We start from the raw sequence: 23,109 nt of genomic DNA on the forward strand, positions 1-23,109 counted from the left end.
ATGGCAACATCCTGGGGGCTGGATCTTAATGCCCGGTGCCAAACTGGTCCCAGTGCCGGTCCTGGTACTGGTCCCAGTTCCAGTGCTGGTCCCGGTGCCCACCCACAGCGCCTGGCACGGCGGCACCCCGGCAAACCGGGCGGGCGGGGGCAGGCAGGGACACGCTCACCCGCCACCGCCCGGCTCCCCGCGTGCCACCGGGGTCCCCGTGGGGTCCCCGTGTCCCCAGGGTGTCCCCCCCCCATCCTATTTTTTTTTTTGGGGGGGGGGCAGGGTGGAACGAGAAGGGAAACTGAGGCAGGGCCCTGCGCCCCCTCCCCAAAATACGGCGTCAGCCTCAAGGTGTTGCGCAAAGAGATGGAGACGTGGGGGGACCCCAAAATTGGGGCTGGGCCCAGCTGAACCCTTGGGGTCGGAGCATCATGGGGGGGTCCCCCCCACCCCAAAAAGCTGCCCCCCCCCCCCCCCCCCCCGCCCAGGCTCAGCGCTGGAGCAAGCGGGACCAGAAGCTGCTGGAGGCGGTGGAGAGGGGCGACGTGGGCAGGGTGGGGGCCCTGGCGTCCCGCAGAGCCGCCCGGCCCGCCAAGCTCAACGCCGCCGGGCAATCCGCGTACGTACGGACCCCCCCCCAAAAACCCCCAATCCTGGGGGGGGGGGGCACGGAGGGGATGAGGAGGGGGTCAGGGTGGCAGCCACCCTTCGCACGCCCCCCCCTGCAGCCTCCACCTGGCCGCCGCCGAGGGGCTGACCGAGTGCCTGACGCTGCTGCTGGCCCACGGGGCCCCCCCCGATGCGCAAAACGATGACGGTGAGCGGGGGGCACCGTGGGGACCCCCCCACTGAACCCCAGTTTGGGGACCCCCCCACACTGAACCCCAGTTTGGGGGGGGACACGGTCGGTGTCCGGCCCCGGTGTCCCCTTGGGGTGACCGGGAGCGCACAACGTGTGGGGTTGGGGTGGGGGGTCCCCGGGGTCCCAGGGGTGTGGGGTGCCCGTGTTTGCAGCTGGGGGGGTGTCCCCCCCCTGTTTGCAGCTGGGGGGGTGTTGTCCCCCCCCCCCGGTGTCCCCGTGGCCCCCGGTGCCAGCCGCTCTTGCAGGCAGCACCGCGCTGCACCTGGCCACCATCGGCTGCCAGCCCCAGTGCGTCAAGGTCCTGCTGCAGGTACCGGCCCCACGGGGACGGGGACGGGGACGGGATGGGGACAGGATGGGGACAGGAATGGGGCTGGAGAGGGAGGTGGGATGGGAATGGGGTGGGATGGGAATAAACACGAGACCAAGAGTGGGATGAGGATGAGGATGAGGATGGGGATGGGGATGGGGACAAGGACAGGGACAGGGACAGGGAGTGGGATCGGGATGCGCATAGGGACAGGGATTGGGGTGAGAAGTGGGATAAGAACGGGGCCGGGACAGCAATGGGGCTGACGATGGGGACGAGAAAAGGGATGGGGATGGGGACAAGGCTGGGAACGGGGCTGGGGGCGCAGGGCAGGACCCCCCCAGCCCCCTTCCCGTGCCCCCGTCCCCCGCAGTACGGTGCCAACACGCGCCACGTGGACAGGCAGCGCCGCACCCCCCTGCACTGGGCCGGTGAGTGCCAGGGGGGGCCCACCATGGGCTGGGACGGGTGGGGGGCTTCACACCTCGCCCCCCACCCCCCAGGGGGGAGCCGACCCCTGTGCTGATGCTCCCCCCCCCTGCAGCCTCCTCGGGCTGCGCCTCCAGCGTGCTGCTGCTCTGCGCACACGGGGCCCCGCTGGACGTCACCGACACCGTGAGCGGGGACCTGGGGGGGTGACAGGGACCTGGGGGGGTTACGGGGACCTGGGGGGGGTGGCAGGGGCTGACGGAAGCTCTGTGCCCCCCCCCCAGCACGGCCAGACCCCCCTGATGCTGGCGGCACGGGGGAACCACGCCGCCGTCTGCGCCCAGCTCCTGCAGAGCGGCGCCGACCCCGACCTCGCCGACGGGGACAAGAAGTGAGCGGCCCTGGGGACACGGGGGGGGGACGCGTGTCCTCGTGTCACTGTGCCCCCCGGTGCCACCCCGCTGTCCCCGTCCCCATCCCGCAGGACAGCCCTGGACCTGGCCCACGAGCACAGTGCCACCGAGGCGGCCGCGCAGCTCCTGCACCACGGGGGCCACGGGCGCACGCACCGAGGTGAGCCCCCCCCCCCGCAGCTCGGTGGTTTTTAGGAGAAAAAGGGGGAAAAGAGGGTTTTTTTATTTCTCCTTCTGCCCGCAGAGAACGGATCTGGTGGCGCTGGGGACCCTGAGCTGCAGGTAGGGGGCTCGGGGTGGGGGTCCCTGGGGAACCGCGGTGTGGCCGGGGGGGCTGCACCCTGCTGCCTTGTCCCGCAGGGCTGCAGCAATGAGGATGAGGAGGAGGAGGAAGATAAAAAGGAGGAAGAGGAGGAAGAGGAGCAGCGGGGCGAGCGTGGCACCCAGCACCCCACCGGCCTCCTCCAGCGGGCGCAGGACCCGGCACGGCCCCCACCCGGCACCGGCAGCGAGGATGAGGATGATGATGAAGGCTCCTGCCTCGCTCCACCGGCCGAGCACGAGGAAGAGCTGGCGAGGAGGAGGAGGAGGAGGAGGAAGGCTGAGGAAGAACCCACGGGGCTGGGGGGGACCCGCGCCCCCCAGGAGGGAGCGGGACGGGGCGCGGAGGTGCAGGAGCTGCAGGAGCGCAACGGGAGGCTGGCGGCGGAGCTGGCCCGGCTGCGCCTGGAGAGGGGGAGGCTGCGGGACGAGCTGCGGGGGCTGCGGGGGCTGCGGGAGCGGGACCCCCCCCTGGGGGTGGCGGAGGAAGGGGGCAACCGGGTGGGAGCCCTGTGCCGGGCGCTGGAGGCCAAGCGGGAGGAGGCAGCGAGGCTGCGGGGGAGGCTGGCGGCGCAGCGCAGGGAGCTGGAGGAGCTGCGGGACCGCCTGGGGAGGGGGCTAGGGGGGGGGGACAAGGCCGGCGGCCCCCTCCCCGATTCCTGCGTCCTGCGGGAGCTGCAGCGGAGGCTGGAGGCCCTGGCGAGGTCCCAGCACGAGGCCCTGCAGCTGGTGGCCGAGATGGAGGCCGAGGAGGCCGCGGGGAAAGGAGGGGACGGGGACGGCGGAGAGGGGCCGGGGGGAGAGGGGCCGGGGGGGTCCCGGTTGGGGGAATTGGGGGAATTGGGGGAACTGGGGGGGGCTCTCGGGGGGCTGCGGGAGCTGCAGGAGAGGCTGGAGGAGGCCAGGGCCGAGGCCGGGCGCTGGGAGGCCGCCGCCGCCGCCGAGCGCAGGGCCAAGGAGGAGGCGGAGGCCAGGGGGGCCCAGCGGGAGCTGGAGGCCGGGGAGCTGCGGGAGAAGCTGCGGGGGCTGCAGAGGACCCTGGGGGGGCTCCGCAACGCCCTGCGGGACAGGGAGGCCAAGGTGAGGCCGGGCGGATGCCCCCTCCCCGGCCCTGCGCCCCGTGGCCCCGTGCCGTCATTGTCCCCTTCCCAGCACTGTCCCCATCAGCACCTCGCTCCCGTTGCTGTCCCCGTCATGGTCCCGTTCCCGTCCCCATCACCATCCCAGTGCTGTCCCCTTCCCATCCCATTCCCATTCCATTCCCATCCCAGTCCCCATCACCATCCCATTGCTGTTCCCATCGCGGTCCCATTCCCATTCCATTCCCATCACTGTCCCCATCACTGTCCCATTCCCACCCCATTCCCGTCTCCATCCCATCCCTGTGCCCATCACCATCCCATCCCTGTCCCCATCCCATTCCCATCCCATCCTATTCCTGTCCCCATCATTGTCCTATTCCAAACCCATCCTATTCCCACCCCATCCCCATCCCATTTCCATCCCATTCCTGTCCCCATCATTGTCCTATTCCCATCCCGTCCTATTCCCATCCTATCCCATTCCCATCCCATCCCCATCCCATCCCTGTCCCCATCCCATTCCCATTCACATCCCATCCCCATCCCATTGCTGTCCCCATCATTTCCCTATTCCCACCCCATTCCCACCCCATTCCCATCCCCACTCTCCCCCTTCCCACTCCACCCTCCCTTATGGCCAGGACCCCCGGGGGGACCACGCCACCCCCATTACCGGGCATCACAGCGCCATGTCCCCATCCCCATGTCCCCATGGCCATGTCCCCATCCCCTTATCCCCCCCATGTCCCCAAATGTCCCCTAAATGTCCCCGTGCCCCAGACCAAGCAGCTGCTGGCGGAGGCGGAGGCGCTGGCGGCGGCGGTGCTGGCGGCGCGCAGCGAGGGCGCCCGGCTGCGGCTGCAGCTCCAGGTGGGGCCGGGACCCCAAAAGCGTCCCCACGTCCCCCCCGACCCCAAAGGGACCCCACGGGGACCCCAACCAGCCCGTCCCCGTGCCCCCCAGGTGCAGCAGAAAGCCCACCGGGACGTGGTGGCCGTGTACCGGAGCCACCTGCTCAACGCCGCCCAGGTAGGAGCCCGTGCTCAGGTTTTGGGTGGAATTCCTGCGGAATTGGGACAGGCGGAAAAAAAAAAAAAAAAAAGGAAGGGGGTTTTGGGGAGGTTTTAGGGGTTTTTGGCTCTCCCGCAGGGCTTCATGGACGAGGCGGTGCACGGGCGGCTGCTGCGCATCCTGCGGGCGGAGGAGCGGGGCCAGGACGCGGCCCGGCATTAAAACGGAGCTGGCGGCCCCACAGCGCGACCCCACAGAGCCTCGTCCTTTGGGGGGGGACGGGGACATATTGGGGGGGGGAACACTGTGGGGTCTGACAGCGGCGGAGGGGTCGGGGCGGCTGCTGCGGCCCCACAGAGGGTGGTCCCACAAACACCGGTCACACTGCACGGCCCCATAGCCCTGGCCCCATAGAGGTCAGGTTCACAGTGTCCCAGCCCCATAGAAACCTGGCCCCATAGAAACCTGGCCCCACAGCATCCTGGCCCCACAGCGTCCCATTCCCCGCAGGGTCCCTGTCCCCATAGAAGCCCGGCCCCACAGAGGCCCAGTCCCCAGTGTCCCGGCCCTACAAAAACCCGCCCCAATAGAAGCCCCCCCCCTAGAAGCCTACCCCAATAGAAGCCCCCCCTATAGAAACCCAGCCCCATAGGAGCCCACCCCCATCGAAGCCCCCCCCCCCTCCCCGAGACCTGGCCCCATAGAAGCCCCCCCCTAGAAACCCGGCCCCATAGAAGCCCCCCCCCAGTAGAAGCCCCCCCCCTAGAAACCCAGCCCCATAGAAGCCCACCCTATAGAATCCCAGCCCCATAGAAGCCCACCCTATAGAATCCCGGCCCCATAGGAGCCCACCCCCATAGAAGCCCCCCCCCCAGAAACCTGGCCCCATAGAAGCCCACCCCATAGAAGCCCCCCCCCTTGAAACCCGACCCCATAGAAGCCCCACCCTATAGAATCCCAGCCCCATAGAAACCCCACCCCACAGAACCCCTCCCTACAGAAACCCCCCCAAGAACCCCCCCAAAAAACACCCCCCCCAAAAGCGCCCCCCCCTTAGAAACCCCCCTCAGAAACCCCCACCCCACAGCACCCCCCCCACAGAACCCCAACCCCATCACCCCCCCCACCCCATAGACCCCCCCCCAAACCCCATTACCCCCCCAAACCCCATTATTCCCCCCCCCAACCCCATATTTTCCCCCCCCCCCGCCCCGTTGCGGCCGCGGCCGGGCTCGGAATTTGCCCCCGCTCCCTGGGCCCGGCCGCGGCCGCCATGTCCCAAGATGGCGGAGGCGGCGGAGCTGAAGGTGCGGGGGGGGGGGGGACGCGGGGATATGGGGCTGGGGTCGGGCAGGGGGGGGACGTGTGGGGCCGAGGGGCTGGGGGCGAGCAGAGAGGGGCTGGGGGGTGGTGGGGTTGGGGGGTTATAGGGGTGGGGGTGCGGGGTTAGGCAGGGAGGGGGGGGTGAGGGTGGAGGGACGGGGACGGGTGGAGAGGGGTTGGGGTGGGGGTTATGGGGTCAGGCAGGGGGATGTGGGGGGTGTGGGGGGGTGTGGGGCTGGGGGCAGGTAGTGAGGGGGGGTGTGGGGCTGGGGGGTTAAGGTCAGGGAGTGGGGGGATGTGTGGGGCTGGGGACAGGCAGTGAGGGGTTGTGGGGCTGGGGTATGGGGTCAGGCAGTGAGGGAATAGGGTCAGGCAGGGGGGAGATGTGTGGGGCTGAGGGGTCTGTGGGGCTGGGGGCAGGCAGAGGGGGGCTGTGTGGGGCTGTAGGGACGTGTGGGGCTGGGGTCAGGCAGAGAGGCTGTGGGGTTGTGGGGCTGGGGGTATGGGGTCAGGCAGTGAGGGAATAGGGTCAGGCAGGGGGGGGATGTGTGGGGCTGAGGGGTCTGTGGGGCTGGGGGCAGGCAGAGAGGGGCTGTGTGGGGCTGTAGGGATGTGTGGGGCTGGGGTCAGGCAGAGGGGCTGTGGGGTTGTGGGGCTGGGGGTATGGGGTCAGGCAGTGAGGGAATAGGGTCAGGCAGGGGGGGGATGTGTGGGGCTGAGGGGTCTGTGGGGCTGGGGACAGGCAGAGAGGGGCTGTGTGGGGCGGTGGGGATAGGGTCAGGCTGTGGGGGGACATGTGGGGCTGTAGGGATGTGTGGGGCTAAGGGTATGGGGTCAGGCAGCCAGGGGCTGTGTGGGGTTGAAGGGACGGGGACAGGCAGTGAGGAGCTGTGGGGTCTGTGGGGGGCTCTGGCGGGGGCTGTGGGGCAGCAGAGGGGGCTATGGGGCCGTCAGCGAGGGGATGGGGACTGTAGGGTACCGAGGGGGATCTGTGGGGCTGGGGGGGAGCGAGACAGCGCTGGCAGGCGTGGGGCAGCTTAGGGTTTTTTTTTAGGGTTGTGTGGGGGGGGAGCAGGGGATGGGGCTGGGGGTCCCGTCCCGGAGCAGCGGGATCCTCGCAGCCCCTCCGCGGGGGCACCCTGGGGGGCTCGGGCACGCGGCGGTGGCAGCGGCGAGGAGCGAGGAGGTGGCGGTGCTGAGCCCCCCCCCCCCCCCCCCAAGACCCCATTTCGGGGGGGGGGGATTTTATTTCTATGGGGCCAGCAGGAGCAGCGGTGCCACGGGCACGGCGCGGGACCCCACAGCGCCGGTAGCGGCCGGGTTCCAGCCCCCGCCACTTTCTTCTTCTCGTTTTTAGGACTCAGCGCGTGTAACCGCCCCCGCCCACCCGGCCGTGGAATAGGAAAAATTGCCCCCGGTAACTAATTCCAAAGCTGAGTTTTTTAAATATTTTTTAATTACTTTTTTTTTTTTGGTCCTTGCCGGCTTTTGAGCCGTTTTCCCGCAGGCCGTGCTGTGGGGTCGGGGCTGTAGGGTCCTTTTTTGGCAGCAGGAGCGGGGGCGCAGTCTTTTAATTCAGCGCCCTGCCCGAATTTTGGGGCTGTTTCGGTTTTCCTCCCTTCCCCTAAAACCCCGCGTGGCTTTGTGGGGTCAGCAGCGGGCACCCCCCCAGCCCCGGTGCCGGTGTCCCTACATTTTGGGGACGGGGCTGGTTGGTTGGGGGCAGCCCTTTTTGCCCTTTGATGCCCCCAGAAGTGGGGCCGGGCACCGTTTTTGTGGTTTTCCTCCCTTCCTGGGTGTTTTTGGGACTTTTGCTCCGCGTCTCGGCTCCTCGGCCACCCCCTGGAGCCCCCCCCTGGAGCCAGCTCTGCTTCGAGCCGTTCCCCATCTGGGTCTCGTTGTGCGAGCGAGCCGAAAATCGGCTCGTTTCTCCTTAAAAAGCCCGCGGCTTGGCCCGGACCCCCGCCTTTCTTCCGAGGCCACCCGGTGCCACCGGTGTCCTGCTGCGGTCCCCCGGTGGTGACAGGAAGGTCCCGTGGGACCTCGGTGTCCCTCTTCCTCGGCTGCTCCGTTTTGGGGGCGCACGGCGCGCCCTGCATCCGTGGGGTGCCTCCGGCAGCCCCAAATCCTGCATTTTTTTCCCCACTATCATTCAGTGGGCGCCGCGATCTCTCCGTGTGGCCGTCCTGAACCCTTTCTGGTGGGTCGGCAGCAATTAGTGCCGTAACGACCCCGTCCTATAACGACCCTGATGTGGGTCCGGGAGCCGTGGAGCCCACAGGGGGACCTCGGAGCATTTTGGGCTCTTCTCGGGTCGGTTCCTAAATCGGCCCCACAGCAGCCCCCGGTCCCCGTCCCACGCGTCTCGTATCGGGGCCGAGGTGACCCCCCCAGCTCCGGGTACCCCTGGGGACCCTACAAACCTCAGGGGGTCGCCGGAGCCCCGCGGGCAGCAGGAGCTGAGCCCCCCCTGTGGGCATTTAGTGGGGTCTGGGCGCATGTGGGTGCCGGCGGTGCGGTGCCACCGGGCTCAGCCTCCCCCCACCAGCCCGTGGTGGCCTCTGGGGCTGGAGGGGGACAAAACCTGGAGCTCTGAGCGCAGAATTGGCCCTAAAAGCATCATTTTGAGGAGGGGGCCACCCCAAACGACCTCGGGGTACCGGGACGCGGCGCTCGGAGCGCCCCAAAAAAAAAAAACCATTTCCACCTCTGCTGCCTCCCAGCCGGTCTGGCCACGACTCGGGGCCGGGCACGGCGGTGACGGGGACCCCCCTGTTTTTTTGGGTTTTTTTTTGCAGCACATGGTTCTGAGCTTTAGGGTGTCGGAGCTCCAAGTCCTCCTGGGTTTCGCCGGGAGGAACAAGAGCGGGAGGAAGCACGAGCTGCTGGCCAAGGCGCTGCAGCTGCTGCGCTCGGGCTGCAGCCCCGCCGTGCAGATGAAGATCAAGGAGCTGTACCGCCGCCGCTTCCCCAGGAAAGCCCTGGCCCCCTCCGACCTCCCCGGCCTTCAAATCCCCCCCGGGCAGCTCCCCGCAGCCCCCGCTTTGCCCCCCAGCGCTGCCACCGCTGCCTCTACTTGCCCCCTGCCCTACGAGCGCGGTGCCGCCGCGGCGCCGCTGCCGCCGGCCCTGCTGCCCCCGCTGCCCCCCCTGGGACCCAAGCGCGAGGCGGACGCTCAGCACCTGGCCCCCCCGGCACACCCCGTGCACCCCGACGTCACCATGAGGAGGTTGCCCTTCTACGACGTCTACGACGAGCTGATCAAGCCCACCACGCTCGGTAAGTGCCGGGGGGGGGGGAGAGGTTTTGGGAACGTTTTGCGCCCCCCCCGAGCCCTTTGGCGGCCGTGCAGGGCGTTTGTGCCCTCCTGATGCCCCCTTGGGGGGGGTTTATCGGACGTAGGGCAGGGTGCTGGGGGTGAACGGGCAGAATTTGGGTGATGTTGGCCCAAAATGAGGCGTGTTTTCCCTGGGGGGGGTTGTGGTGCCGAGTGCCATCGTTTTTTTCCCCCCCCCCCTCCCCACAGCATCCACGAGCAGCCAGCGCTTCGAGGAGGCGCACTTCACCTTCGCGCTCACCCCGCAGCAGGTCCAGCAGATCCTGTCCTCACGGTGAGGGGGGCAGGGGAATTTGGGGGGGCCCTGGGGGGGCAGGGGAATCTGGGGGGGACCCTGGGGATGCAGGGGAATCTGGGGGGGGTCCCTGGGGGTGCAGGGGAATCTGGGGGGGGTCCCTGGGGGTGCAGGGGAATCTGGGGGGGGTCCCTGGGGGTGCAGGTCCCGCGCTGTGCCCACCTTTTGGCTCCGGCACCGGGGGATTGGGGTGGGTGTGGGGCCGGTGGGAGGCACGGTGCTGGCTCCAACAGGCTGGGGGGGGGGGGATTAATGGGGAAATGGGGTGAAAAATGGTCACTGGGGTAAAAAAAAATGGTTCTGGGGGGTAAAAAATGGTCCTGGGGTCACTGCCTGGCACCGGTGGGGTGCTGGGCTCCCTGGTGGGCTGAGCGCCTTCCTCCTTGCAGAGACCTCCTGCCGGGTGCCAAATGTGATTACACGGTGCAGGTGCAATTAAGGTAAGGCCCTAATTAAGCCCGCGTCCCCCTAACGAGTGCCCTCAGCTCGCTCCCCGAGCTGGGGTTTGCCCCTGCTGTGCTTTGGGGGCCTGGGGCGCTCGGCACGGTGGGCACCAAACCTGGGGAGCCCCAAATCTGGGGGTGCTGAGCCCCAAATCCGGGGGTGCTGAGCCCCACGAGGCCGAGGGCGTCCCTCCTCATCCCTCCTGCTGTCCCGTGCCCCTTCCCGTGGTCATTTTTGTAGAATTTGGGTGCAGCCGGGCTGGGTTTCGCTCCGAGCTTTGCGCCCTCGTGCACGGCCCCCTCCGCTCCCCTCTCCGTTTTTTTTCGACCCGTTGCAAAAAGCAGAACGAGAGACCCAAAAAAAGCTGAAAACATGAACTTTTTTCACTCTTCAGTCCAGCCGCTGCTCTTAAAGATGCGAGGAGAGCAAGGGGGGAAATAAAAAAGGGAAAAGGGGAAAAAATGAGCGGGGCTGGGGAGGCTCGCACCCAACGCTCAGCCCCTCCCCGAAACACCTCCCCAAAACGCCTCTCCCTCCCCAAAATGCCTCCCCGAAACGCCTCCGCCTCCCCAAAATGCCTCCCCCTCCCCCAAATTCCCCTCTTTTTCTCCCCCCCTGCCCCGCAGGTTCTGCCTGTGCGAGACCAGCTGTCCCCAGGAGGATTATTTCCCTCCCAATTTGTTCGTCAAGGTCAACGGCAAGCTCTGCCCCCTGCCCGTGAGTAAATCCCCGTCTCCCGTTGGCTGAATCCTGCCCATCCCTCGCTGTGATGCCTGGGGGGGGGTTTGGGGGCTGTTGGGGTTTGATACCGGGGTCGTGGCAGCGCTCAGGGACCCGAGCTCGGGGGTCCCGGGGAGGATTTGGAGTCAAAATTGGGGTCAAGATGCTCTGGGATGCGGCACGAAGCATCTTGGGGCGCGACGTACCGTGGGGACACGGGGCTGGGGGTTCTCCTATGGGGTCTGACCCCCCCCCCAATTTCCCCGGGAGGGTTTTTTTTCCCTCGCTGTAGGAATCCTTTCCCTCCCCGCAGGGCTACCTCCCGCCCACGAAGAACGGCGCCGAGCCCAAGCGCCCCAGCCGCCCCGTCAACATCACGCCCCTGGCGCGGCTCTCGGCCACCGTCCCCAACACCATCGTGGTCAACTGGTCGGCGGAGTTCGGCCGGGTGGGTGAGCAGCCCCCAGGGAGGGGAGGGCGAGGAAATGAACCCCAAAATTACAAAATTAAAATTAAATGACATCAAACACCACCCCCCACCCAGCCAGGTAGCACCAGCGCTGCCTGCGCGCCGTGGATGCTCCCCGTGGGGTGCTGGCGCTGGGGAGGGGGGGACGTGGGGCTATATTTAGGGGGACAGCCGGTCCCGGGGGGGGGGTCCTACGTGTCCAGCTGAGCCGTGGCCCCTCTCCTGCAGCACTACTCGCTGTCGGTGTACCTGGTGAAGCAGCTGACCTCGGTGACTCTGCTGCAGAAGCTGCGCGCCAAGGGCATCCGCAACCCCGACCACTCGCGAGCCCTCAGTAAGTGCCCTGGGGGGGGCTCTGGGGCAGGGTTGGGGGCCCGGTGCTTGTGGGGCAGAGCAGGGGGGGTTTCTGGTGCCTGTTGGGGGGCTCCTGGTGCCCGTTGGGGGTCTCCTGGTACCCATGGGGCAGGCCAGGTTGGTGTGAGCGCACGGGGGCTCCCGGTGCCCATCCCTGCCCAGCCCCCCTGCCCGTTGAGCCCCCTTTTTCCGAGCGTTAACCCTACAATTTTGGCTAACGAGGGTCACGGTTTGAGTTAAAATCCTGTTAATTTCCTTTCAGTCAAGGAGAAGCTGACGGCCGACCCCGACAGCGAGATCGCCACCACCAGCCTGCGCGTCTCCCTCATGTGCCCGGTACGTCCTGGTGTCCCCCCCCCTCTGTGAGACCACGATTTGTGCTTCTGTGGCCCCCCCTCCAGTGGGAAAGGCAGCCCTGAGCCCCCCCCGGCAGCAGAGCTGTCCCTCCGTGCCCTAAAATTGCCAGAATCGGCCCAAACTACCAGGCTAACCACACCGCCTGCTGCCCAAACCTTGGCTCCTGCATTTGTTGGAGGGGGAAGTGAGCTGGAGGGGGGGAAATGGGCAAACCCCCCCCGGAAAGCTTCATTTCCCCTGCATTTAGCTCTCCCCTGATGTTTAATTCAACCTCTCGGTGGCCGTGCAGGGGACAGGAGAGGGGGCAGGACCCTTGGGGCGGTGAGGAGGGGGTCGCAGGACCCTTGGGGCGGTGAGGAGGGGGTCCCGCGTTGCCAAATTCGCTGATTTCCCTTTCTGCCCCCCCCACCCCAGCTGGGCAAGATGAGGCTGGTGGTGCCGTGCCGAGCCACCACCTGCACCCACCTGCAGTGCTTCGACGCGGCGCTCTACCTGCAGATGAACGAGAAGAAACCCACCTGGACCTGCCCCGTGTGCGACAAGAAAGCCCCCTACGACAACCTGATCATCGACGGGTGAGCCGGGGGGCTGGGGGGGTCACAGCTCCTGCTCCAGCCAGCCCCCCCCCAGCTGCTCATGTGCGTGGGCTGCAGCCCCGGGTGACCAAAAATCCTGATTGCCACCCCCCCCAGCACTGCTCCGGGGCCAACCTGGAGAGGTTTCCCCAAAAAAACAAGGAGCCTTTGTCCGAATTTTGGCCTCCACACCAAGGGGGGGGGAGCTGCTGGAGCAGGGCCCGGCCGTGGGCTGGGTTTTGGAGCAGTCGTTTTTTGTCTCCCCTCTTCGACCACCAGCTCGGGGGTGTCCCAGCCCCGCGTGTCCCTGTTTTACACCTTGGTCCTGCTGCTTTCTGCCCTCCCCAGCTCACCCTCTTTTTTTCCCCCCCCCCCCCACCCCATCACAGGTTGTTCATGGAAATCCTCAACTCCTGCACGGACTGCGACGAGATCCAGTTCATGGAGGACGGCTCCTGGTGCCCCATGAGGCCCAGGAAGGAGAGCCAGGAGCTGTGCCAGCCCCCTGCCTTCAGCGGGATCGAGGGTACGGCCGCCGAGCCCTTTTTGGCCACCTCGTTTTTACCTTTTGGGGACCCCGGCTCCTCCCTGGGGTGTGCCAAAAACACTGCAGGGAGCCGGCCCCGGAGGTGAGGCTGCCGCTGGCCCCCCCCTTCTGATCCTCATCCCTTTGCCTCCGCAGCCCCCTCGGTGTACACGGTGAGCCCCGAGGGCAAGACCCCCCCCGAAGGCAGGAGGAAGGTGGAGGTGATCGACCTCACCCTGGACAGCTCGTCCGACGAGGAGGAGCCCCCCGCCAAAAAGCAGCGCCCGGCCTCCGGGGGGGCTCTGCCGGCAGCACCCGGCCCCAAGGGGTGAGGCAGCACCTGGAGACCCCCAACCCTACCCCACCGGGACCCCCCCGCAGCCCTGAGCCCTCCCGAACCCCCCCCCCAGGGCTTGTCCTGGAGGCACCATCGAGGCCGGGATTTTGGCGAAGCCCCCGGGGAGCCCTCGGCCTCCTTCTGGGGGGGCTCCTCACCCCCTTGTCCTCCCGCAGGGTGCTCGGCGTCGACCCCCGGCCCTCCTCTGTGCTCCGCAGCCCCCCCGCGGCCGCGCTCGGCAGCGACTACCTGCCTGGCCTCCCCGGCCACGAGTACCGCGCGTCCTACCCGGCGCCGGCAGAGCTGCAAGGTAACGGGGCCCACGGGCTGCTCCTGCACGTGCACGAGGGTCTTGGTGGCCACAGGGCCATCCTGGTGGCCACACGGCTGTCCTGGTGGCCACACGGCAAACCTGGTGGCCATGGGGCCGTGCTGGTGGCCCCACGGCAATCCTGGTGGCCCCACGGCTGTCCTGGTGGCCCCATGGCCATCCTGGTGGCCATTCCAGTTCACCAGTTGCCAATTTGCCAGATTTGGGGGTTGGAGGAGCAGAGCTGGTGCTGGTTCCTGGTGCTGGGAGCAGCCCGAACCCATCCGCTGCCGTCCCTGCGTTGGCACCGTTTGCCTCCCCCTCGTGCCAGAGGTTTATTCACCACCAGGAGATTGATTTATTTTTTTATTCATTATTTATTTTTATTTCTCTAGGTCTGGATTTGTTTTCCTTCCTTCAAAGTGAAAATCAGGTCAGTTTTTTTGGTTCCTTTTCCCTTTTTTTGTTTTCTTTTCCCCCTTTTCCCTCCTAACTTTTTCCCCCCCCCTTCCCTCGGCAGCACTACAGCCCCTCGGTCATCACCTCCCTGGACGAGCAGGACGCTCTCAGCCACTTCTTCCAGTACCGGGGCTCCTCCGGCCACTTCCTCAACGTCAACCCCTTGGGTCCCGTGCTGGGGACGCCGCACGGCGGTGCCGTCAGCCCGGCCGCCGGCCGCATCAGCAGCATCGTCTCCGCCGGCGCGCTGCGCGAGGGCCACGGCGGCACCGTGAGCAGCAGCAGCACCGCGCTGCCGGGCTGCCGGCCGGACATCATCTCCCTGGACTGAGCCAGAGGGTCCTGGGAGGCGAGGGCAGGCTTCCAGGAGCTGCCTCGGGGCTGGCACGGACCCCACCGCGCCGCGGTTCCTCCCCGGTGCCCCCAAGGCTCTCGTGCCGGGGGCTGCCAGCGCGCCCGGGGCCGTGGGGGTGGCTGCGTGCGCCCCTTTAGGACGCTGGGCTAAGGGGTAGGGAGCAGCCCTGCCCGAAGGTTAGCCGCCCCCCCAAGCCTTTAAGGAGGGGTTTTAGGGCCGTTTGGATCCTGGAGGGTCCTGCTTTGTGGAGCTGGGGGGGGGACGGCTCGTCCCAGCGAGTCCTGCCCTGCCCCGGCTGTGCCTCCCACCCTGGTCCTGGGAGCAAGGTGAGCTCCTGCCGGGGGGGGGGAAGGAAAAAAGAGGGAGAAAAAAAACCTCAGCGCTGAGCTGTGGGGGCCATGGGGCCGAGCCAGCGAGGGTTGGATGAAGGAACGGGGCCTGGGGGGGCACGGGCAGGGCAGGGGGGGCTGCGCCCTGGCCAGGAGCGGGCTCTGCTCGCAGGACCAGGGGCGCACGAGGGACTTGGGGTGGTCCTGGGGCAGGGCTTTCACCCCCATCGCCCCCAGCAGATGTTTGTGGGTTTGTCACCACCCCGCAGCTCTCCAGCCCCAGCCCCGGCTGAAAATTCCTCAGTTTTAAGGAAAAAAAGCAACGAGGGCAGGGGGCAGACCCTGGGGGGGCCGTGCTGGAGGAGGCTGCGCTCCCCCTAGGACCAGCCGTGCCCCCCGGCTGCGGTTCCAGCCCCAGATTTTTGGGGGGGTCGGGGAGCCCCCCGGGCAGGAGGGCAGCGCCCCGACCACGCTGCTGCCGCCGGGCTCAGCAGTGGCTGTTGTCATTTTTCAAACCTGGAGATTTTGTTTTTTCCTTTTTCCTCTTTTTTTACCCATTCCCGGCGCAGACCTGTACAGAGAGCAGAGGATTTCTCTATTTTTCAGTTGCAGCTTTTGTACGTAGGAAAACTCCCAAAGACTTCCCCCCTCCCGGAGCACCTGGACTGAAGGAAAAGGGGGGGGGGGGGGGGCACGGCGCCCATTGCACAAATTATTTATGTATTTAATCGTATTTTAGTTCCTAACCCTCCCAGCCACGACCCTGCTGCCTCCTGCCCCCCCCCCAGCTCCTTCCCTTCCCCATTTCAGTACCGAGAGGTGCGGGGACGAGGCCAGGCTGGCGCGGGGACAAAGTGGCAGGAGTAGCAATTTTTTTTTTTTTTTTTAATTTTTATTATTTTAGCACCTTTTTAACTGCTCCTCGCTGAGTTTTGAAGGCTGGGCCCCGTTGGCGGTGTTCTGCTCGGGCAGTTTCTTATTTCTTGTATCGCACCCGCGGGGACTAAGCCAAGGCAATAAAAGCAACAAACCCCAGCACCCAGCCGGGGGGGGGCACCTTCCCTGCGTCGTGTTGGGGTGGGGGGGAGCCAAATATTGGCTGTGTAACGCAGGGGCTGGGGTACCTGGCCCTTAAAACCCCCTTTTTGGGGGGGATTTGGGTGCAGCCAGCACCACCCAGGTGCTGCCCCGAGGGTCCCTCTCCAATTGAGGGGGGGGGGGCGAGGGTGGGAGTGGATCCAGCCCTGCTTGCTGCAGGTTCCTCTGCTCATCGGGGACCCCCAGGAGGCTGCTCCCCCTGCCCCGAGTCGTGTCCCCTGTCCCCCCCCCGCCAGGTCACCCCCTTGTGTTGTCCTCCCCACACCAGGATCCCACCGCCCCCAGCCCGTGGCAGCAGAGCGCAGCCCCCCCCCCGGGTGCCATCCCTTTATTCCCAGCCCCCCGACGCTGCCTCAGGGCCTGTTTGGCCCCCGTTTTCCCCCCCCCGGGCCTCCAACCAGAGCCGAAGGGCGAATTTGGTGCCGGTGCTGACGCGCTCCACGTCCTCCCCCTCAGCCGGGGCCACGTTCAGCAGCGTGGCCGTGGGGAGCTGCACGGCACGGGGCGAGCCCCCGCTCACCTCGGTGATGCTGGGGGGGGGGACACACGATGGTCACAGACCTCTTTTTGTCCCCTGTGTCCCCCCCCAATGGCTCTTTTGTCCCCCAGCCTCACCTGATGGAGGCCGGGAGGGTGCTGGGGACGCGTCCGGGTCTCCCCGCGCCGTCCTCGGTGGCCGCGATGGCCTCCAGGACGCGGGGCTCCAGCCAGGCGTAGGCGCTCACCTCGGCCTCGCTGGGGCAAATCCTGGCCTGAAACCCAAAGCGGGGGTCGGGGGGGGCAAGGAAAAAAAGGAAAAAAAAGGAAAAAAAAAAAAAAAAAGGATTAAAAGGGGGCTGACCTCCAGCTCCTCGTGGGGCTCCTGGGAGCGCAGCAGCAGGTAGGCGACGATGTGGTGGCGGCGCGGGGGCCCCCGGCTCAGCATGGGGGGGTACACGGACTGCAAAAATGGTTTGGGGGGGGTCAGTGGGTTGGGGGGGGGCACGGTGGAGAGGTTGGGGAACTGGGGGGGTGAAGGGGGGGGGGCTGTTACCTCCCAGAGGCCGAGCAGCCTCCAGGTGAAGGTGCCGGCGGCCAGGCGCAGCCCCGTCTCCTCCTGCAGCTCGCGCAGCCCCACGGCCAGCAGCTGGGGGGGGGTCGGGGATGTGTGTGGGGGGGTCAAGAACCCACACAACCCCCCCAGGAGCCCCCCCAGGTGCTGTCCCCACCATCCTCACCTCCTCATCGGGCTCCACGTGCCCACCTGAAGAGGAGGAAAAGCGGCTTGGAGGCACCCGGGGAGCGGCGAATTCGGGTGTGCGCGGGGTGGATTTTGGATGGGGGGGTCCACGCCTTTGTGCCCACCCCCCCCCAACAATGAGGCTCACCGGGAGGCACCCAGACGTTGGGGAAGATGCTGAGGCCGTGGGGGCGGCGGGTGAGGAGCAGGGGGCCCGTGGCCGCCTGCAGCAGCACGGCCACCGCCGCCTCCACCCCGCGGCCTCGCGGCTCGGTGGCCACCGGCGACCCCAGGAGCTTGGCAGGGCAGAACGGGGGTCTCTGGGGGGGGGGGGGGTCAGAGGTCAGAGGGGGGGTCAGGGGACACCTGCTGGGTTTGTGTCCCCCCCCCCCAGAGCTTTCACGCACCCCCAGGACGGTCTCGGTGGAGCCGGGGAAGGCGGCGTCGGCCAGGAGGAAGCGGCCGCGCTGCAGGGCGCAGCTCACCGCAGCCAAATCCTCGTGCGGGGCGCAGAAAGAGCCGGTGACGCTCTAAAAATAAGGGGGGGGGGCACGAGGGGGGAGCCCCAGCAATGAGGGGGGGGCTGGGGGGGGTCGGGGAGGGGGTTGGGGGGGGCTGGAGGGGGTTTTGGGGGGGTCTTGAGGGGGTTTTGGGGGGGTATTGAGGGGTTTGGGGGGGGGGTCTTGAGGGGTTTGGGGGGGTCACTGCTGCCTCCTGCGCACCCCTCGCCTTGCAGCCCCCCCCACAAGTAGGTGACCCCCCGCCGTTGCCCCCCCAAAAACTGGGTGCCCCCCCCCAGCTACATGCCCACCCCCCCCCAGCTGGGTGCCCACCCCCCATTACATGCCCACCCCCAAGCTGTGCCCCCCCCATACCCCCAACCCTTGTGTCCCCCCCCCACCTTGCTGCACCCCCCCCTTGCATGCTCAGACCCCCCCACCCCTCCCAATCCGGCCACGCCCCCCCTTTGCTCCTCCCCCCCCAAACCCTCCCCCACAATCTCCCCCTCCCCGAAGCTCCCCCCTTTCCTCTCCCCCCCCCCGACACCCCCAAATCCCCCCCCCACTTTGCTCCCCCCCCGGTACCTGCCCGAATCGCGCCGCCCCCCCCTCCCCACCGCGCCGCACGTGGACGAGGACGCGCCCCAACCCCGCCATGGCCCCTGCGCCCCCCCCCCCGGAACAAAACCAGGTGGGCGGGGCTTAACCCGTGGGTGGGCGTGGCCTCAGAAGGTGGGCGGGGCTAGAGCAAGCCGGGGGGGCACAAGGGGAGGGGGGGGACACAAAAATGGGGGGGGACAATTGGGGCAGGGGGGAGTTGTCCCCAAGTTCCCCCCCCAGGGTGTTGCGGTGGCACTTGGGGGTCCCTGAACCCAGCAGGCAGCAGATCTGGGGGGGGTCACTTTATTGTCATTTTGGGGGGGGGAACATATAAAAAGGGGGGGGGACATATAAAAGGGGGGGGGACACGCTCAGGGCTTCCTGATGGTGCTGTGGATGAAGGACTCCAGCACGAAGATCGTCTCGTCCACCTGGTTCTCGCTGGCGTCCAGCCTGGGGGGGGAAAAGGGGGCGGTTAGGGGGGTGGAAAAAGGGCTGGGGGGCTCCCCCCGTGCCCCCCCCCCCGGGGGTCTCTGACTTGTTGACGTTGCGTTTGAGGTTCTCCAGCTGCTGCCGCTCGGGGGCCGTGATCATCTCCTCGATCTCCTGCAGCTGCGCCGCCTCCGCGCCCGTGGCCTGCATGGAGGCCAGGATGGCCTCCACCCGCTGCGACTTCTCCAGCAGCCTCCTGGGGGGGGGGCAAAAAAAAAAGCACCCCGTTGGGGGCACGGCTCTGTGTGTTCCCCCTCCCAGAAGGTTTTGTGCCCCCCCCCCGTGGTCCCGCTCACTTGTTCTCTTTGGTCTCGAACTGGCGCCGCTCCATCAGGTTGGCCACGCTCTGGGGGGGGAAGGGGAAGGGCAGAGGGGATGGGGAAAGGGAGAGGGGGAGGGCAAAGGGGAAAGGGGATGGGGGAGAGGGAAAAGGGGACAAGGGGACGGGGGAGAGGGGAAGGGCAGAGGGGAGAAGGGGAAAGGGGAAGGGCAGAGGGGACAGGGGAAGGGGAAAGGGGAAGGGCAGGGAGGAAAGGGGACGGGGAGAGGGGAAGGGCAATGGGGAGAGAAAGGGGAAAGGGGATGGGGGAAGGGGAAAAGGGGAGGGGGTAGAGGGGAAGGGGAAGGGCAGAGGGGACGGGGGGGTGGAAAAGGGGAAGGGGAAAGGGAAAGGGGAAGGGCAGAGGGGGTGGGGAGGGGGAAAAGGGAAGGGCAGGGGAAAGGGGAAGGGTAGAGGGAAAGGGGATAGGGGATGGGGAAGGGCAGAGGGCAAAGGGAAAAGGGGAAGGGCAGGGGGAAAGGGAAAGGGCAGAGGGGACAGGGGGAAAGGGGAAGGGCAGGGGGAAAGGGGACAGGTGAGGGGGCAAAGGGGATGGGGGAGAGGGGATGGGGAAGGGCAGGGGGGAAAGGGGAAGGGCAAAGGGGAAGGAAAAAGGGGGAGAAACAGAATGGGATGAGGAAGAGAAAGGGGACGGGGGAGAAGGCAGCAGACGGTGGAGGAGCTGCTCGAGGGACTGGGGGGGGGCTAAAAGCCTCCAGGCCGTTGCCCCCCCTGCTTGGGGAGGGGGTCAGGGGGGCTGGGGGCGGCCGGGGGGGTCCCACCTTGTAGCAGCGGTGCAGCAGCATGCGCGCGGAGGCCGGGACGTTGACGGTGTAGAGGTAGAAGGTGCGGGAGGGCGCGTGGTCGGGGGTCTTGGGGATCTCCTGGCAAGGGAAAGGGTGGGGGGGACACAGGGGGGTGGGCAGCTCCCCGGTGCACGGAGCTGCCCCCCCCGCGCCCCCCACCCTCACCTGCAGGGCCACGAAGTTCTCGGAGAGCATCCTGTAGAGCATCTCCTTGGCCTCCTTGGCGGGGATCATGGCGAAATCCTCCACCTGCTTCTGCTCCAGGTGCTTCTTGCGCAGGAGGAGGCGGAAAATCCTGGCGCAGCGAGACCCGAACCTGGGGGGGGGGGGGAAAAAAAACTCAGCGGGGTGAGAAACGGGGTGAAAAGTCCTAAAAAATGGTGTTTTTACCTCTCCTCTACGATGGATTCCAGCGTCGCCGTGGCCAGAGAGGCGAGAGCTTTGTGGAGATCTGAGTGGGAGCCACGTCAAGGTTCTGGTTGAACGTCCAGGAGAACCCCCCTGGGGCTGCTCCCCCCACCCCAAAAAAAAAAGGATACTGACGGTGTACATGCCCCCGCCGCTGTCCCCCGATTTGCCCACGAACTCAAGCTAGGAGAAAAGAGGAAAAAAAGTAAAATTTCAGCCTGTCCCGAGGTATTAAAACCCCTTTGGTGTAAAATCGCGATTCTTAAAGCCCCTTGAGGCAGAACGGAGGTTTTTCCCCCCAAAAAAACCCTCTTTGATCTTAAGAGCTGCAGAACGTTGGGTGAATTTTTTTAATGTGATGAGTTTTGCTTTTGTATGCTTTAAGAAATGGCTGAAAAAGGTTTTTCCCTCAGTCCCGTCCCCCCCCAGGTGTGTGATGAGGTGAGGACACGGAGTGGGGGCAGCAAAAGGCACGGGGGGGGCGTCCCTCACCGGGTCGTCGGCCAGCAGGGTGAGGTACTGGTCCAAAACCTGCTTGGAGATGTTGTACCCGGCTGGAAGGGACCGAAAAATCTGCGAGAAAAGGAAAAAAAATTAAAAGAGAAAAAAAAAAACCACGAAGGAAAATCACAACAGAACGGTGAAACGCAAAAACAGCCAAAAAAAAACAGGAAAATCACATCAAAACGGTGAAATTAAAAAACAGCCAAAAAAAAACCAGGAAAATCAGAACAAAATGGTGAGGAGGGTGAGGGGGGGCTCCAAAGGGGGGGTCACGGACCTCATTGGAGGAGAGGGGCTGCGTGTAGGGCGCGCCCGAGGCGGTGGTGACCTCGCTCATGCGCAGCATCGTCCGCACGATCTCGCTGCTGGTCTGCGTGGGGGGCACAAAATGTGAGTGAGGGGGGGGCCCGGCCTCACGAAGCCCCCCCCGACGCCCTCTAGGAGGCTTCTAGAAGCTTCCCCGCACCTGATCCATGCGGTTGGCCACGGCGCTGACGATGGCCTGGTCGCGGAAGTGCTGGTGGAAGCGCTCCAGGTTCACCTGCCAGTAGATGCCGTCGTCCTCGGGTGGGGGCTGCAGGGAAGGGGGGGTCCGCAGGACAGTTTTGGGGGCTGGGAGCTCAGGATGGGGACCGAGGAGTGTCCCCGAGCTGAGGTGACGCTGGATGAAGCGGCAGCCCCGGTTTGCTGCTCAGTTTGGGGGCTCCAGCCCCTTCCTCCGCTACCTCGGAGCCTTCCCCGTCCGCCTTCTGCTTCTTGGCCCTGGGCTCGCCCTCCTCCTCCTCCTCGCACGACCGCCTGCGCTTCCCCCGCCCTGCCAGAGAAAAAAAAGACAAATTTTAGAAAAAAAACAACAATAAAAATTGTTACAATACAATAAAAATGTCGGGAGCCGGCGGCGCTGAGCTCCCCGAGCACCCTGGGGTGCCCCTCACCGCTGAGGTTGAGCCGGGGCACGGTGTACATCTCCTTCTCGTCCAGCACCAAGGTGGGAGCGGGGCCGGGGGGGCCCTGGGGGGTTTCGGGCAGCAGCGGGCACCTCTGCACCAAGTGGGTGTCCGCCAGGCGCACGAAGGTGCTCGAGACGTCGGCGTAATCCATGGTCCGGCCGTCTGCGGAAAAAAAAAAAGGGGGGCAGCGTCAGGCTCAGGGAAATGCCCCGATTTCAGCAGAATTCACATGGTTTTTTTTTTCACCTTCCATGGTTTCGGTGAGCCGGTCGGCGACCTTCCTCACGGCCGCGCTCATCGTCATCTTGCCGTTGAGGAGCAGCTCCTCCACCAGCAGCTCGCCCGTGTCGCCGTACAGGGTCTTGGCGGCGTAGATGTAGCGGGGGTAGCGCAGGACCCTCAGCACCCGCTCGGCCCGCGCCTCGTACTCCACCCCCCCGCGCTTGGGCAGCTGGAAGGTGGCCAAATTGTGCTGCAGGAGGACGCACAGGGCCTTCTTCACCTGCCAACGGGGGGGTTTGGTTATTCGGGGGGGGCCCCAAACAACCCCCTCGGCCCCATTCTGGAAGGTCACGGCGCGTTTCCTCCATGGGCAGCCACCAAAATTTGGGGATTTGGCACCCCCTGCATTTAAACCCCGCTCTGCTCCTTCTCAGGCCGTTTTATGGCTGTTTTTATGGCCCCCTCCCTTTAAAAAATCCCACTTGGCATTTTTATGCTTTGAAAATCCCCATTTTGCCCTTTCCGAGGGGTTCCCAGCTCCGTGCCAGACCAGGGATGTCCCCAGGCTCCTCGGGTGCCCCCCCAGGGCCAGGCCCTACCTGCTCCAGCGACAGCCCCGTGTCGCCCACCAGCATCCTCAGGGGCTGCGCGCCCGCCCTGACGAGCAGCGTGCCCACCCGTTCCACGATCTCGCCGAAATGTTCCCGCAGCAGCAGGGAGCACAGCTTGATCTCGGCCTGCGTCATCCCCGCGGGGACACGGGGGGGGCCGGGGGGGTCAGCGGGGTCTCCACGGGCCTGGATGGGGACGCGGAGTCCGGTGGGGTCCCGCTGCTGCTGCTGCTGCTGCTGCCTGCAGAGCCCCCAAAAGGCCGGTCCCAAATGGAGGTGACCCTATAAAAACAAAGCGTTAGGGGAACCAGCCAGTGCCACTGGGGGGGCCATGTCCCCATGTCCCCCACCCTGGGGTGCCCCTGTCCCCATCTCCCCATCCCTGTACCCCCCATCCCTGTGTCCCTCCCCCGGGGTCCCTCCATCCCCATGGCCCTGTCCCCGTGTCCCCCACCCCGAGGTGCCCCCATCCCTGTGCCCCCATCCTCATACCCCCACCCTGGGGTGCCCCCATCCCCATGGCCCCCTCCCCGTGTCCCCCACCCTTGGGTGCCCCCATCCTTGTGTCCCCACCCCCATGTCCCCCATCCTTGGGTGCCCCCATCCCCGTGTCCCCCACCCCGGGGTCCCCCTGTCCCCATGTCCCCCATCCCCGTCCCCCCCCCCCAAGGCCCTCTCTCACCCAGGCCCCACGCCTAGGCCCCAACCCTCCCCATAGCAACCACCACTTCCGCCCTCCCCACCTCCCACTTCCGCCCTCACTTCCTCCAC

At 66.4% G+C, this 23,109-nt stretch overlaps 4 protein-coding genes and 1 long non-coding RNA gene across 9 annotated transcripts; 3 read left to right on the forward strand and 2 right to left on the reverse strand.

Annotated features, from left to right (window-relative positions):
* The first annotated feature begins 719 nt into the window (after positions 1 to 719).
* ANKRD35 (ankyrin repeat domain 35) lies at positions 720 to 5,113 on the forward strand. Of its 4 annotated transcripts, XM_072027903.1 has the most exons (9): positions 1,313 to 1,594; positions 1,708 to 1,778; positions 1,877 to 1,983; positions 2,077 to 2,165; positions 2,250 to 2,287; positions 2,366 to 3,406; positions 4,189 to 4,278; positions 4,372 to 4,437; positions 4,558 to 5,113. In XM_072027903.1, exons 1-9 carry the CDS (start codon positions 1,420 to 1,422, stop codon positions 4,639 to 4,641), a joined length of 1,761 nt encoding a protein of 586 aa, XP_071884004.1. In that variant the 5' UTR covers positions 1,313 to 1,419; the 3' UTR covers positions 4,642 to 5,113. The 4 variants fall into 4 exon arrangements, with proteins under 4 accessions (XP_071884003.1, XP_071884002.1, XP_071884001.1 ...); XM_072027901.1 differs by lacking the exons at positions 4,189 to 4,278; positions 4,372 to 4,437; positions 4,558 to 5,113 and adding exons at positions 735 to 808; positions 1,099 to 1,163 and having other exon boundaries at positions 1,566 to 1,594; positions 2,366 to 4,173; XM_072027900.1 differs by lacking the exons at positions 4,189 to 4,278; positions 4,372 to 4,437; positions 4,558 to 5,113 and having other exon boundaries at positions 1,304 to 1,594; positions 2,366 to 4,173.
* Positions 5,114 to 5,628: 515 nt separating this feature from the next.
* On the forward strand, positions 5,629 to 15,644 carry PIAS3 (protein inhibitor of activated STAT 3). Of its 2 annotated transcripts, XM_072028212.1 has the most exons (15): positions 5,629 to 5,726; positions 7,100 to 7,159; positions 8,541 to 9,021; positions 9,269 to 9,353; positions 9,764 to 9,814; positions 10,445 to 10,535; positions 10,852 to 10,986; positions 11,236 to 11,341; positions 11,624 to 11,697; positions 12,133 to 12,293; positions 12,683 to 12,819; positions 12,976 to 13,147; positions 13,333 to 13,466; positions 13,862 to 13,899; positions 13,987 to 15,644. In XM_072028212.1, exons 3-15 carry the CDS (start codon positions 8,544 to 8,546, stop codon positions 14,254 to 14,256), a joined length of 1,932 nt encoding a protein of 643 aa, XP_071884313.1. In that variant the 5' UTR covers positions 5,629 to 5,726; positions 7,100 to 7,159; positions 8,541 to 8,543; the 3' UTR covers positions 14,257 to 15,644. The 2 variants fall into 2 exon arrangements, with proteins under 2 accessions (XP_071884313.1, XP_071884312.1); XM_072028211.1 differs by lacking the exon at positions 7,100 to 7,159 and having other exon boundaries at positions 5,634 to 5,726.
* Positions 15,645 to 16,013: 369 nt separating this feature from the next.
* NUDT17 (nudix hydrolase 17) lies at positions 16,014 to 18,153 on the reverse strand. The gene is made up of 8 exons (XM_072028214.1): positions 18,012 to 18,153; positions 17,334 to 17,456; positions 17,075 to 17,246; positions 16,925 to 16,950; positions 16,741 to 16,833; positions 16,549 to 16,647; positions 16,323 to 16,459; positions 16,014 to 16,237 (listed from the first exon to the last, which is right to left on the reverse strand). The coding sequence occupies exons 1-8, from the start codon at positions 18,081 to 18,083 to the stop codon at positions 16,036 to 16,038; spliced, it is 924 nt and encodes a 307-aa protein (XP_071884315.1). The 5' UTR covers positions 18,084 to 18,153; the 3' UTR covers positions 16,014 to 16,035.
* Positions 18,154 to 18,317: 164 nt separating this feature from the next.
* On the reverse strand, positions 18,318 to 23,107 carry POLR3C (RNA polymerase III subunit C). Its single transcript, XM_072028213.1, has 15 exons — positions 23,021 to 23,107; positions 22,327 to 22,620; positions 21,752 to 22,007; positions 21,491 to 21,667; positions 21,281 to 21,369; positions 21,022 to 21,129; positions 20,833 to 20,925; positions 20,544 to 20,624; positions 20,183 to 20,234; positions 20,034 to 20,094; positions 19,809 to 19,959; positions 19,620 to 19,721; positions 18,815 to 18,864; positions 18,565 to 18,714; positions 18,318 to 18,479 (listed from the first exon to the last, which is right to left on the reverse strand). Exons 2-15 carry the CDS (start codon positions 22,471 to 22,473, stop codon positions 18,398 to 18,400), a joined length of 1,599 nt encoding a protein of 532 aa, XP_071884314.1. The 5' UTR covers positions 22,474 to 22,620; positions 23,021 to 23,107; the 3' UTR covers positions 18,318 to 18,397.
* On the forward strand, positions 18,711 to 20,374 carry LOC139999590 (uncharacterized). The gene is made up of 2 exons (XR_011805037.1): positions 18,711 to 18,852; positions 20,057 to 20,374. It is a non-coding gene; the product is annotated as an uncharacterized lncRNA (long non-coding RNA).
* Positions 23,108 to 23,109: the final 2 nt, after the last annotated feature.

The sequence above is a fragment of the Anas platyrhynchos genome, chromosome 26 (genome assembly GCF_047663525.1).
Source record: "Anas platyrhynchos isolate ZD024472 breed Pekin duck chromosome 26, IASCAAS_PekinDuck_T2T, whole genome shotgun sequence".
Lineage (NCBI taxonomy): Eukaryota > Metazoa > Chordata > Aves > Anseriformes > Anatidae > Anas > Anas platyrhynchos.

Excerpts from the sequence above, each read along its gene's own strand:
- POLR3C (XM_072028213.1), bottom strand. The coding sequence starts at position 22,473 with ATGACGCAGGCCGAGATCAAGCTGTGCTCCCTGCTGCTGCGGGAACAT. Across the intron at positions 21,668-21,751 it reads GCTCACCGAAACCATGGAAG|ACGGCCGGACCATGGATTAC; the intron begins GTGAAAAAAAAA and ends TTTTTTCCGCAG. Across the intron at positions 20,625-20,832 it reads AGCCCCTCTCCTCCAATGAG|ATTTTTCGGTCCCTTCCAGC; the intron begins GTCCGTGACCCC and ends CTTTTCTCGCAG.
- ANKRD35 (XM_072027900.1), top strand. The coding sequence starts at position 1,420 with ATGGGGCTGACGATGGGGACGAGAAAAGGGATGGGGATGGGGACAAGG. Across the intron at positions 1,595-1,707 it reads CACCCCCCTGCACTGGGCCG|CCTCCTCGGGCTGCGCCTCC; the intron begins GTGAGTGCCAGG and ends CCCCCCCTGCAG. Across the intron at positions 1,779-1,876 it reads CGCTGGACGTCACCGACACC|CACGGCCAGACCCCCCTGAT; the intron begins GTGAGCGGGGAC and ends CCCCCCCCCCAG.
- NUDT17 (XM_072028214.1), bottom strand. The coding sequence starts at position 18,083 with ATGGCGGGGTTGGGGCGCGTCCTCGTCCACGTGCGGCGCGGTGGGGAG. Across the intron at positions 17,457-18,011 it reads GGGCGGCGCGATTCGGGCAG|AGCGTCACCGGCTCTTTCTG; the intron begins GTACCGGGGGGG and ends CCTTATTTTTAG. Across the intron at positions 16,951-17,074 it reads CAACGTCTGGGTGCCTCCCG|GTGGGCACGTGGAGCCCGAT; the intron begins GTGAGCCTCATT and ends CCTCCTCTTCAG.
- PIAS3 (XM_072028211.1), top strand. The coding sequence starts at position 5,703 with ATGGCGGAGGCGGCGGAGCTGAAG. Across the intron at positions 12,820-12,975 it reads TGCCTTCAGCGGGATCGAGG|CCCCCTCGGTGTACACGGTG; the intron begins GTACGGCCGCCG and ends TTGCCTCCGCAG. Across the intron at positions 13,148-13,332 it reads GCAGCACCCGGCCCCAAGGG|GGTGCTCGGCGTCGACCCCC; the intron begins GTGAGGCAGCAC and ends GTCCTCCCGCAG.